A 13,678-nucleotide genomic window follows, 5' to 3' on the forward strand; every position below is an offset into this window, starting at 1 on the left:
ACACGCAAACGCGCATATGCGAGCGCGCATGTGTGACGACCCGCTACATTTATGCGCGTACAAAGTTACAAATAGTCCCTTTAATCCTGCTCCTGTTAGTCCTAATCTTTTAATTTCTTCCATCATGTCTTTTCGCTCTGATAATTTCTGCAACTAGCAATCACAAGGTCTACAGTTTTCTCTCCTATTTCTCACAATACCCGCTCTATTTTGAATTGAATATCCTCCCCTTAAAGGGACTGTTTGTAAGAATCAGCAATGCTTGTTAACAGCGACATCTGTGGCCGTTAAGTCAATGAAAGTCAGCGTCGGGCTCTAGCTTGTGCTCGCTCTACATAGACATGAACGAGCATCGCTCAAAACAGTGAGGTGACACACGTCAGCTAAAACCACAATATCACTCTATATTTCAGCTGCTTGGTAGTAATGTTAGCTGACCAGACAAAGGTCTCTCCGTGAATCAATGCTGATCCCAGTGTTGGCTTTTCCTGCTTCAGCCTCCCGACCGCGGCCGGAGGGAGACAACGGCACCCGGTCAGAGACGATAACGTTTATCGCTGCGGAGCCCCGTCACTTCACAAGACACGGAAAACCTCTGTTAGTCTGGAGGAGCTGCAGCAGTTATTTCTGCACAAACGTCCACTGTATTCACTAGATATTCTCAGAGATATGAAGTCTTCTGCAGTGTGTAGTGTGCGCGCATGCACGTTAGGTGGAGCGAGCTGAGTGAAGGCAAGCAGGCAGCGGAGCAGAGTACAGCAGAGACTCCGGCCCTGGAGACCAAAGCTACGGTCTCCCCCGCGTCCTCTGACTGCGACCAACACTGTTTTGCAAGACTGGTTTCACTAGATAGAACTTTGTGATTTTGGTACTTCCGTGTAGTTTGTGGTGGAGTCTTGTCTGAACAGCGTAGCCACACGCGAGCGGGCATGGGACACCAACCCGGGTGATTTATATGTGTAAGCAGTTACAAACAGTTCCCTTAACTCCTTAGGGCCACTTCCTCAATGACCTTCACATTGATAAACACCAGAAATCATTTATAATTTATACTTTTCTTGATAGAAGTAGATAGTCAACTGTACTACAGATGTGACACCCACAGGGGAAAAATAGATATATCTGTGTGGGTGATTTAATTTAATTTTATTGAACAATACATTTAAGCTCAGGAAAGGGCTGCATTATAGCCCATCCTTTATATTTCACTGAGCTAATATAGTGAATGAAATGAATTCCCCCGTTTCCTTGCAATTTTCTGGCCTTTCAGGTCCCTTGAAATAACCTTATCTTATTTTAGGAACCACTCCATCATAGAGCATTTCCCAAATTGACAATTCCTCAAGTTTACAGAGTCTCTACTGTGTTCAATTTAAATAAATATTTGCTTCTAATACCTGAGGGATGTAGTGAGAGTCATTTCCACAAGGTGGTGTTATGTCTGTAATTGCATAGACAAAACCTTCAGCAGTGTTATGCAAACATGTATAGTATGTAACGTAAGTTTTATTTTGTCTTAGTGGCTCCAACTTTGACTCAATCTTTTGTAATGTCCCAAAAAATAACTGCATCAGGCCCTCTGTCTACCACTGTTGTATTTTGATGCAATTGTGTTGTTGTGTGGGCATAACTGATGGCTGGTAGCAGAATATGATCAGTATTTGAAATCAAGATATTTACCACATTATGTTTAATGTGCATGCCTCATTCCTCTTTCCTACACTGAGTTATTTTTTCACAAACTCACACCAAATCTGACTATTTGATAGATTTTGAAGTTGGACCCTTTATTCAATATAAATGTGAAGACAGGCTTCATCAGAGACTTAATAGAGTTAATATGTTTCTATGGTCCATTTATTAGAATAGAGTAGGAATTTCCTTTTTATAAAGAAAATGTGTTGATATTTGATATGGATGTGGTTTAATAAATATGAAGCTTTGAAGAATATTGACACATGCCTCTCAGTGTGTAATGATCTACTTTTGTTTTTGTTGCTGTATGAGTCCTACTACTACTATCCTACTTTTTCCTAATTAACTTTATGGATATTTTAAACAGCATTTAGGTACGCAAATACGGATGTTTTGAAAGCATGTTTTGGCTAGGCAGCTTGCGTGCATTATAAACCAATTATTTCAGGAAGGAAATCAAAAATAGGAGGCAAAACTGATTATAAATAACACGCAATTGATAAAGCAAAGGGACAAAATTATGGCAATTATTGTCCAAAGTCAACAAAAAAAAAGCTTCTCTCATCTCAGCATACCACCAATGCGACATAATTACTGTCAGCACTTTTTGTTCTGTATAAGATAGAGCCAGAGAACATGACATTCCTTGGCTCAGCATTTCCTGTTCTGTTCCTAGTAGTTTTATAGTACTGCCAGGCAGAATGAGTTTTATGTCCCAAGGCAAAGTGTTGGTTTTGGTTTAAAGCATTCACTGCAAATGACCTGAACTTACAGTAGCCACATAAAAAGAGGGGTGGACACAATGAAGCATACTGTGCATTGTATTTTAAAGCATCACATCAGTACCCCTGCAATAAATACTATTTGTACTTTTGTATTGTGTCACATCACTCAAAATAATCAAACGTGGTTCTGTATAGGCTGAGAAAAACAGCTTGATGTGACCTTTGATGACCTTTACAAGTGGAAAAACTCAAACATGTAGAGTTCAAGTTAAAACAAAAAGAAAAAATCTGTGAAAGGTGGAAACTTTATATTTTCACAAGTAATACAGAGCGATACAAGTTATTTCTTCTGCCAACAAGGTTGTATTTTCTGCAGGTTTGCTGGTCTTTTAGTTAGTTTCATGTCTTCAAAAACAGATTTCAGTCAAATTTGGTGGAAAGTTAGACCAAGGGAAGGATTGTTTTTTGGTGATGATAGAAAGTTCCATCAGGTAGCACTTTATGTAATCCCCCATAACACAACTAGCTTTTCCTCCTCTCCTCATACAAATTAAATGTTTGGTACAAACACACTCAGATGACCCTCAAAAAATGTTCCTATAATAACTAGTTGACAAATGCCTTGCAGGCATGCATGGCCAATTTGACATACTACAGTGACATTATTTGGCTTGTTGTGTTTTAGTTTTTTTATTTAAAAAAATCTGAGATGGCACAAGTTGCAAGAAAGTTTATTTTTTACCAGTAAAACTTCCAAGCCATCAGTTCACCAGCACCGAGCAAACAACCACTTTACTTTTCCAGGTTCCTGTTTCTTCTCTATACTTTTTCTTGTGTACCAAAGATCACCTCAAATACAGTAATTTGAACCAAAGAGCAAAATGTAAAGTTTGCCAAGAAATGAAAACCAACCAACACACACCAGAGTATTGGTGTAGTGTAATATGCAGACTGCTGGTAAAGCAATTTATTTATTTATAATTTAACGAAATACATTTGAGGAAGCCGGGCTTTTCTCTGGTTTGAGGTGGAAATACACAGATTATTACCGAACATGATGTTACCAAAAACACACAAATCTCTCAAGTCATCGTTCATTTGATCATTCAAGTCATTCGGCTAGGCATACATGTACCCTGTGGGTTTCTTATAGAATTTTTAAAAGAACACAGTACTGCATAAATTGATTGATACACACAAATTAAGTCAATCTAATCTGCTGAAACCCTGATATTTTTTTTGAGGAAGTGGTGGTTCTCTTTAACACCGTTATATTCTAATGAGCCTGCATGTGACATAGGAAGGGGAGCCAAATCTGATTGGCTTGTTGAATCTCATGTTTTCTGATTCAGGCAGCCCACAAAAAACTGACTGGATTGTCTTATTTCACAGTTTGTGGGTTGGTAGGCTCTCCAGATACCCAAATGTATGTGCACAAGCACTGGGAAAGTTTCATGATACAATATGTCCCCTTTAAATCTGCTTGAGACTAACAAATTAACAGAGATAGTTGGTGTGTTCTGGGAGACACGGGCATTTGAAAGGCTGTAGAGAGGTGTTTTATCGGTGAAGGGTAGATGGGCTGAAGTATTCAGGTCAGCAGAAACACACAGAAGAAAGTGTAGTTACTTAATTTAGTGCACAGTACAAGCAATCTGGAATGGCAGCTACTTGGTTGCAACACATTTTTAAGGTGGGTGCTCTTGGTTCTCAGGCAACAACACGTTGCTCACATTGCAGACATTGTGAGCTTATCTCCCAGAATCCACTGCATTTCAATTTCCTCTGGAACGTCTTGAGTCATTGAGCTTACATGATTATATTTTACTTTTTTTTTAGACAAACATATTTCAATTCTAAAGGGATTTGTTATTTTTCTTCCACAATTCTATCCTGACAGTGTTTGAAGGAGAATTTAGGCTATTTAGGGAGATAGAATTTACAGAAAGTTAAATTCATTAATAAAATGATTTAATCAGAAGATTTCACAAGCTTTTTTGACGGCTAGTTAAAAGTTTCTCAGGTGTGTGGGTGGACTCTAGACTCATGACCTCAGTATTTATGAAATCCAGGCTACAGTCCTGGCTGCCCATTATTCAATTAAATTCAAACCCCCAATGCCGGTCCAAAACAATAAGGTAGAGCAGCAATGATTCAAATAACCGTCCCTGTGTAGTCATGATTCACTGGAACTCTATTGCACCACTGCTTCTGGACAAACTGTGAGACACAGCTCTTCGCATCATAGCACATCACAGAGCAGCCTGTGACGGTCTATTCTGATGCAATGGCCAAGTCATAGTCAAATCAGCACACTGACACACTGACAGCTGTTGTTGCCTGTTGGGTCTGCAGTTTGCCATGTTATGATTTGAGCATAATTTGTATGCTAAATGCAGTACCTGTGAGGGTTTCTGGACAATATTTGCCATTGTTTTGTGTTGTTAATTGATTTCCAATAATAAATATGTACATATATTTTTATAAAGCAAGCATATTTGCTCCCAGAGTATGAAATACTTGACAAATCTCCCTTTAAGGTACATTTTGCAATTAAGCACCTGTAAATAATCAGGAACCTCAAGTTCTTCAATTATTTTCAAGTTTACTCAGTGCAGCAGTTCAGCCAGTATTTTTATGATTTTTTTGTGGGGTTTGATGATTATGAGGAAGAAGCTGGAAACAATCAGTCAGCTCTTTTGTTTAGGTGTGAGCACCCAAGCACATCTCTCTCTCTCTCTCTCTCTCTCTCTCTCATTTATATGCTCGCTCCCCCTCCCCCTCCTCCTCCCCCTCCCCCTCCTCTTCCTCCTCCTCCTCTTCCTCTGCTCCTCAAAAGCTCGATCCATGGTGCGAAATCCTCCCATTCACCATTTTTCCTTCAGGATGCCATTCTTCAAATATCTTCCCTCTGTTAAGAATGAGATTATCCTCTTCTCAGCTCCATTTCTTCTCCTTCCACTGCCTTTAGTGATCGGGACATCGGTATGTAAACTCATTTGAATACAATTGATTTTAATTAAACTTTGGCACACTGCCTAAAAGTGGAGAAATTCGGCAACTCTTTGTGATTTAGGCACAAAATAATTGAAATGTTGGATACTGTTTAGCCAAATAGAAAGCTACTCTACTCAGAATTTCTTTCTTTTTTTATTTCATAATTTGTTTTTAAAAGTAAGTTCAATTAGAGAAACATTTCACTTCACGTGCATGCAGTTTTACCTCATGAATGAACTAAACCCATGCGTAAATTCAGACATTTCTTTGCCTAAAAATGAATGAATCAGATTTGTTTTGCACTGCTTCTTCTCTCTTTGCACCTGTTGTGCAGCGCACTTTGTGAGCAGATTGCATGAGAACCGTCCTGTGTTGCCTGACTGGCTGGAGGCTCTGTGAAACTCTTGTGATTTTAACTCCTCGTTGTTAACATGAAGGGTCATGTCCAGCGTGGGAACACAGAGTCAAAGGACTCTCTCTGCATGTCCACGTTGCAACCGCTACAACATGTGACATAGAGACATAGAGACATGCACACAGGCTGTAAGCATGTTATTATAGACTTCAATGCAAAGCAGCCATGAACAATGGCATAGAGGGTATAGAGGAGGGTGACAGAGTAGAAGAAGAAGTTTAGGAATCTTTGCTTGCTTGCAAAAACTGAAGACAACTAATTTTATATATATAATTTTCAATCTAAAAGCAACTGGAAACAAGTTTAAAAAAGTCTAATTAACACAGGCTGCAGGGCAATAAATCACAACAAATGAATATGTCATATAACAATAATTGGACGGGTGTTTATAGAGCTCAGAAGGCAGATTCGGGTGACCATGAGACAACAACAAGCACACTTATCTTTAACCTTTGAACCATCATAATGTCCCTTTATAAATGATGTAAGAATCATTGATCCCAGAAGCTGTTTTTAGACCTTACAAGGTCTTTGTGTTTGTATGTATGTGCATTTATTTTCACATGTTTTGATGCAGGAGGCAGAATGTGGCTATGTGATAATCCTGATGGCGGTATACTGGTGCACAGAGGTCCTCCCGCTGGCTGTAACGGCTCTGCTCCCAGCCATCCTCTTCCCAGCGTTTGGCATCATGCAATCCAAAGATGTGAGTGACATTAACCGCAGCAGTCTGTCAAATTTGCTCAATAAGCATGGATGAATTTTCTGTTCACACACACACACACGTCTCACTCCTGTGTGACCCAGGTGTGTATGCAGTACCTGAAGGACACAAACCTGTTGTTTGTGGGGGGGCTGTTGGTGGCAGTAGCCGTGGAGCACTGGAATCTGCACAAGCGCATCGCCTTGAGGGTGCTGCTCATCGTTGGTGTTCGTCCGGCGCTGTGAGTGGCCCCCGAGGCAGATTCTCTTGTTTGGCTTTGTCAATGTTTCCGAAGCATATCTAATCAGCTGTGATACCTAAACACCCGCTATAGATAAGGAGACTATGGTCTAGTTGTTTATTGCCATCATAAAAGTTGAGATTGTTAAACACCTTCTTCCAAATCAAAGGCCACTAACAGCGTTTACATTGTTTTTCTTTTTCTTCCCGACAGTTTGATGTTGGGTTTCATGGGTGTGACGGCCTTCTTGTCCATGTGGATCAGTAACACGGCCACCACAGCCATGATGGTGCCGATCGTCCAAGCGGTGCTGCAGCAGCTCAACAACACTGAGGCAGAGACACCTCAGATCCTCAGCTCAGAAGAGCCGGTCCAGACATCAGACACTGACAGTAAACAGCCTCCACAGATGGAGAAACAGAGTGAAGGACAAGGTGAGCATCTTCAAGTCCTCAAGTGTTCTGTTTGGCCAAGAAAAATATACTTTTACTGCTTATAAAACTCTCCTTTCTCTGCTCTCTGTTTGAAGGCCCAGTGGTGGTGACTTTCTTGGACGCCACAGTGGAAACTGCCATGCGTAAGGAGGCAGCAGAAAGGCGGAGAATGTGTAAAGGGATGACCCTGTGTGTTTGTTACGCTGCCAGCATCGGAGGCACCGCCACGCTGACAGGAACCGGCCCCAATCTGGTGCTCAAGGGCCAGATGAACCAGTGAGTGTTTATTCTCAACACTTTGTTAAGTCATGTTCTACAAAATATTATAATCTCTTTTATTGTTTTTCCCTCAGACTCTTTCCTGAAAACGGAGATGTGATTAACTTTGCCTCCTGGTTCGGCTTTGCCTTCCCTAACATGATCCTCATGCTCACGCTGGCCTGGCTTTGGCTGCAGTTTGTCTTCATGGGATTCAAGTGAGTGTTGGTGACGGTTAAAGCTTAATTACAGCGACAGAGACTTGAATCGACATCAAGAAGCTTTTACCGCATCATGGGTGTGATTGAGTGTAAAGGTGACACAAAGGTTGTTTTTTTCCTCCCCGTGTGATCCCTCTAGCTTTAAGAAGACATGGGGCTGTGGGGCTGTGAAGACAGAGAAGGACATTGCTGCCTATAACGTGATCCGTGAGGAGCATCGTCGCCTGGGGTCCATGTCCTTTGGGGAGTTAAATGTCCTGGGTCTTTTCATTCTGCTGGTGGTGATGTGGTTCTCAAGGGACCCGGGCTTTGTCGCTGGCTGGGCGACACATTTCTTCAACTCCAAAGCAGAGTTCGTATACACCTCATTTTCACTCATACATTACTCTAGTTTAGGTCCTGTGAATTATTTGCTTTGGAGGAACTTTCACATATCTACGTTTGTTCATTCCCTCATCCCTCCACTTCTCAGGTATGTGACAGATGCCACAGTGGCAATCTTCATCGCCGTCCTCCTCTTTGTTCTGCCCTCTAAACCCCCGCGTTTCTGTTCGCGCAGGACTCAAAGTTTTGACACAGGTGAGCCATCATTCTGGAAGAATATAGATTATGTGTCATACACTTATATATCCTTGTTTTTGAGAGCTGGAGACTGTGAAATGATTCAATACTGACATTGAATTTATTGGATCTGTAGCACCTCATCAAACTGTTGGCCCAACTCCACCTCTGCTCACCTGGAAAGTTGCCCAAAAGAAGTTACCATGGGGCATCGTGCTTCTTCTTGGCGGAGGTTTTGCTCTGGCTAAGGGCAGTGAAGTAAGTGTTGTGTTGGCTGTGTTTAAAGCTGCAAAAGAATTTCATGAAATCAAACCACATTTATATATATGTATTTAATTTCAGCAATAAGTCATTCAGTGTATTCACATTCTGTAATTACCTCTCTGTAAAGTGTTTTTCTATTGTTGGTGGCGGAGTCCGCCATTCCCACACTGGATTCAAATTGCCTTCCTACTATAGGGCTGCCACCCTCTTAGTGGATTATTCGACTAATCGGCTGTTTTGGTCTTAGTCGACTAAGATTTCTAAGATAGTTGATTAGTCATTTTTCATGCTTTTCATGCTGAATGACTTATTTCCCAGAACCGTATGAGCACATCTCTGATAAACACATGATATAAAGTGATGCTTTTGTGTGATTCATTGTGGAGAAACTCAGTTTCATAGATCTGTCGATTAAATCAACTAATCGATTAGTCGCATGAGTGTTGGTCGACTAAGAATTTCTTTGGTCGAGGACAGTTCAACTTCCTTTACACAAGGGATTCACAGGAAATGGCACACTATGTAATCCAGCATTACATCACATTAGTCATTTTGATCTAAATCAGTCTCATTATTGACGGTTTAATCTCCTAATGCCATATCAGAGCTGTATTAAGTTACAGCTACGCAAATCGAACATTTCCTACAGCTGCTTGATCAAATGTTCCCCTGAATGTGTTGCTTTTGTTTAATTTATGTTGCATATTCATGCTGCAAATACCCCTGCGTAAGATGTCAAAGGATGCAACCTGAATTGTATACTCACAGTGAATGAGCAAATATTGACTCAGCTGTACAGATAACAACTGTTTTCATTTCCAGAAAAGACTAACTAACTGTATATGTTTATGTTATATATATCTCTTTAGGAATCAGGACTCTCGAAGTGGTTGGGAGATCAAATGACTCCACTGCAACACATCCCTCCCTGGGCAATTGCTATCATCTTATGCCTGCTGATTGCCACCTTCACAGAGTGCACCAGTAACGTGGCCACTGCGACGCTCTTCCTACCTGTCTTAGCCTCAATGGTAAGTTCTCAAAGAGAAAGTGAAACGTGCGGGGGGAAAAAAAGCAGAAGCAGAGGCAGGATCTCAGACTGCAGGAGACAGACAATTATGTTTGGCAGCAGTGGTTCAGTGAGGTGAAGTGCTACATAGTGTAATTTCTTTTCAACCGGTTTCCCCAATTGGAGTCCAGCATTGAAACTACTCCCAGTGGGAGCCGGCCTATTTCTCCTTGTTTGGTCACCCATCTAGTTGGTCATTCAGGCTGTATGTGTTTGGTCCCCTTCCTCGGGCCCCTCCTCCCATTAATAACCTGCCAAACACACCAATTCAGCCCAGTGCCTTGTAACTCTGCCCACCCTGCTGGTGCAGAAGAATGGCATTACTGTGCCCGCTAGTCGAGCACTTCGAGAGAGGCTGGGTTGCGAAAGACCTTGCCAAGCAGGGGTATTCAGATAGATGTTTATTGAGGACGGAGCCAAGTGGGTGCTAGGGGTTTCCAACTCTCGTGTGAAAATAGAGATAGAAAGAAAAGAGTCAGAAAAGAGCATCTGATCAGTTACAGGCAGCTGACAGCCTTTGTGGCAATCATGGTTTGTGGTATGTCGCTTTATGTGTCAACCTGTCAAGTGAATAATTTTTATTCGATTTAAACCAAAACCATCAGACAAGACAAAACCCTGTTATCGTGGTGACCTAATGTACAGCCAAGACCGACTATAAACTTTAACTTTATTCGGCCTTTGTTTATTTTGAGAACCAGAAATTACTGTGCACTTGTGAGCTGCTGTGCTGCAGGATATGTAATTCAGAGGCGAATTCCGCAGAGTAATGTTTTCGGCATCTTAGCAGTGTGCCATTATCGTTACATGTGTAGAGCGTCTCTATTTTAGATGTCATGACTCAGCCTTGAGCTTGCAGGAATTATATCTTAATTACACCCACCTAATGAGAGTTCTCACTCGGCACAGAATTGCACTCTGAGTTATGAGTCAGTGATTACGGTAGCCAGAAAAATAGCCAGATGGAGGAGTGGTGGATTTTTGTGATGAAGGCTCTATTCATCTCCTGTTGAAGCTCTCTGTGTGATTATTGCAGTCTCAGTCCATTGGAATCAATCCACTGTACGTCATGGTGCCTTGTACTCTGAGTGCCTCTTTCGCCTTCATGCTGCCTGTCGCCACGCCTCCAAACGCTATAGTCTTCTCTTATGGATACCTCAAGGTTGCTGACATGGTGAGTATGGCAGCAGTTTATTGTGTTTGCTCAGTAAATTATATGGTGAACATGCCAAGCTGTCACTTGAGGGCAACTGTAGCTGAACATATTGTATGTGATTATCACTTGACCTGAAACTGTTTACAGAATGACTACATTTTGGGAAATGCAGTTATTGGCTTTCTTGCCAAGAGTCAGATGAGAAGATGGAAACCATTCTTAAAACTACCATTGGTAACAGACAATCTGTGAAAAAATCAAGTTCCTCTGCCTCCTCATAGTGCTCCTGATGGCATTTGCAAGATTCCACAGCGCCCAAAGGAAAACAACCAATCAGAGCCGAGCTGGAGCCGGCCAGTGTCTGGGCAGCTGTCAATCATTCTCAAAAAAGTACACTGAAATATGTTTGTCTTTATGGTAAATATGAAACTGCAGTCGGTTAGCTTAATTTACTTCACTTGTCATTGTGAGAATAGGAAATAATCTGGCATAAAGCCCCTGATAAAAGACTGCAACTAGACAATTTTAGAGTCTATTTTCTGATACAGATGTTTGACGAGATATAGTGCGTAGTGAAGTAGTGAGGTTTAGAGGTGCTGGTAGGAGGATTATGTTACCTATAGACAGAACAAGGCCAGCTGTCCCCCATACTTCCAGTCTTAATGCTAAGCTACGCTAACCAGCTGCAGGCTTTAGCTTCATATTTAACGGAAAGACAGGCGAGTGAGGTATCAATCTTCTCATCTAATTCTCAGCAATAAAGTGAATAAGTGTATTTCCCAAAATGTCCAACTATTACTTTAAAATCACTGTTTTTCTCCATCAGGCCAGGACAGGAATAGTCATGAACATCATTGGCATCCTTTGTATTACACTGGCCATCAACACCTGGGGCAAGGCCATGTTTGACCTGGATACTTTCCCCGCCTGGGCCAACGTCACCGGGGTGTGAGCCTGGTTCTGCCACAGCAGATGATCCACACACACCCTGCCCTCCCTATCCACAGGTGCCAGACAAAGACCTCTGGTCAGAGCGACAGCACGGGACTACACGGCGGACCGCATGCGTCCGATTGCTGTTAGAATACAACGCCCTCAAGGCTTGTTCTCATTGACACACGAGTCTTGCTTGTGAAAGAAAGTGGCGATGAATATGATTGGGAATGGAAGAAGAGTGGTTGAAGAATGAAATTCAAAACTTTATTTTTATTTACATTGTATCATAATGAAGTTACACCTTAAAGAAAGACCCCTTAGGCTCCTAAAACAGTATCACATAAATCATATACTGTTCTCAAATAGAGAGGTTTTATGATCCTCCTGAACAGCCACGGAAGGGCTATTCATAAGGTCAAAGTTATTAGAAATATTTTATATAGTCACATGTAGCCACATCTAAATAGCAATAAGCCATATGGTAATATAAGAACATAACTTTGCACATTTACTCAAGAACTGCACTTCAGTACAATTTTGAGGTACTTGTAATTTATTTAAGTATTTAAATGTTATGCCGCTTCTGGTTTTACTTCACTGCATTTCAGAGGAAAATATTATCCTTTTTTTTACATTTTACTAGATTTTTTTTTATATTAAGATAATAGGAAATATGAATATACAGTAGATTAAACTACATATAAATTAGCACCATCTCAACCAGATACAACATTAAAATCCTGTTTACATGTTGATACATTGGAAATAATAATCCAATAACATTACATATAACAACACTGACAATGGCAGTTCAGCTGCCTAATGAGTACTTTCACTATGATACATTTTTTGTCAAAATCTGAGATAAATGCAAGACTGATCGACTACTTTTACACTTCGGTACTTCTACTAGTACTAGTTTACTAAGTAAAAAAAAAAGAAGAAAGAGAAAAAATACTTCTTCCCCAACTGCTATCATGAACTGAATGTTTTGAAAGCACATCTTTCTAAATAGATTTAAGGTAACCTACCCTGTCGGTTAGGTTTGGTATGTATAGATAATGGGCTTACATGTACAGTACAGCAGAGACTTGACAATAAGTAAACATGTACTTTTGACCCCTGCATTGACCTATACTGTAAATCAGCATGTATGGTGGTTTGTTATACTTCCAGCATCAGTTGAACTTTGAAGTGTATCATCACTACAACGCAAGAAACCTACACGTGCCTTGTACAAACACACTGACTTATTGTACTGTAAACACAATATTTTGATCAATACAGTGTGTGCTGACATTGTGAAATGTCTCACTGCAATAAAGAGTTGTGTCTGAATTGCAATAAAGTGCTATTTAAGAGATGTATCTTTTTTTAATTCTCTTCAATTTCAAGACGTTTGTACCTGTGAATTGATGAATAAAGTCTATATCTTCTCTGAGTTTTAATGTCTCTTTCTTGTAACATTGCCTCCATATACAATGGTTTAATAACCCTTGATGAACAAAATGTGTACTGACTATTTCACTAATTTTCCATCAGTGTTATTTAACGAACAAGACATGATAGAGTAAGTTCAGGTCATGAACAAGGATATTTTTAAATTCTATAAAAAACACTTGGCTTAATATTTAAGCTACTGATTTCACATCAAGATCTTAACAGTTTCCACTAATGCCTGAGTATGGGCTTTTAAACAAAGAGGCTTTAATAAAGCAGGTGGATATACAGTAAGCTGTTAAAACAGCATTGTCATCCCTCTGTGTCATCCAAAACAAAGTGATCCCACTTTCATCATCAGTCGCCTCTTTCTCAACTCCACATGACTATTACCTGTGTTTTAAAGTGCACACATGCTTCTCTGCCTCTTGCTTATAGTGACCTCTTGTCTCGTGCATGAAGCTGATATAATCCTGTAAACACAGTGCAGAGAACCACAATGATCCTGCTCTGAAAGGCCACACCTAATGTATTTAGGCAAGAGCTCTGTGTCACCGTCCTCT

At 40.6% G+C, this 13,678-nt stretch overlaps 1 protein-coding gene across 1 annotated transcript; it reads left to right on the forward strand.

Annotated features, from left to right (window-relative positions):
- Positions 1–5,252: 5,252 nt before the first annotated feature.
- Positions 5,253–13,117, forward strand: slc13a5b (solute carrier family 13 member 5b). The gene is made up of 12 exons (XM_074639897.1): positions 5,253–5,405; positions 6,410–6,538; positions 6,640–6,776; positions 6,990–7,210; positions 7,306–7,486; positions 7,564–7,686; positions 7,829–8,041; positions 8,162–8,268; positions 8,387–8,508; positions 9,384–9,545; positions 10,620–10,757; positions 11,566–13,117. Exons 1-12 carry the CDS (start codon positions 5,268–5,270, stop codon positions 11,689–11,691), a joined length of 1,797 nt encoding a protein of 598 aa, XP_074495998.1. The 5' UTR covers positions 5,253–5,267; the 3' UTR covers positions 11,692–13,117.
- Positions 13,118–13,678: the final 561 nt, after the last annotated feature.

The sequence above is a fragment of the Sebastes fasciatus genome, chromosome 7, assembly GCF_043250625.1.
Source record: "Sebastes fasciatus isolate fSebFas1 chromosome 7, fSebFas1.pri, whole genome shotgun sequence".
Lineage (NCBI taxonomy): Eukaryota > Metazoa > Chordata > Actinopteri > Perciformes > Sebastidae > Sebastes > Sebastes fasciatus.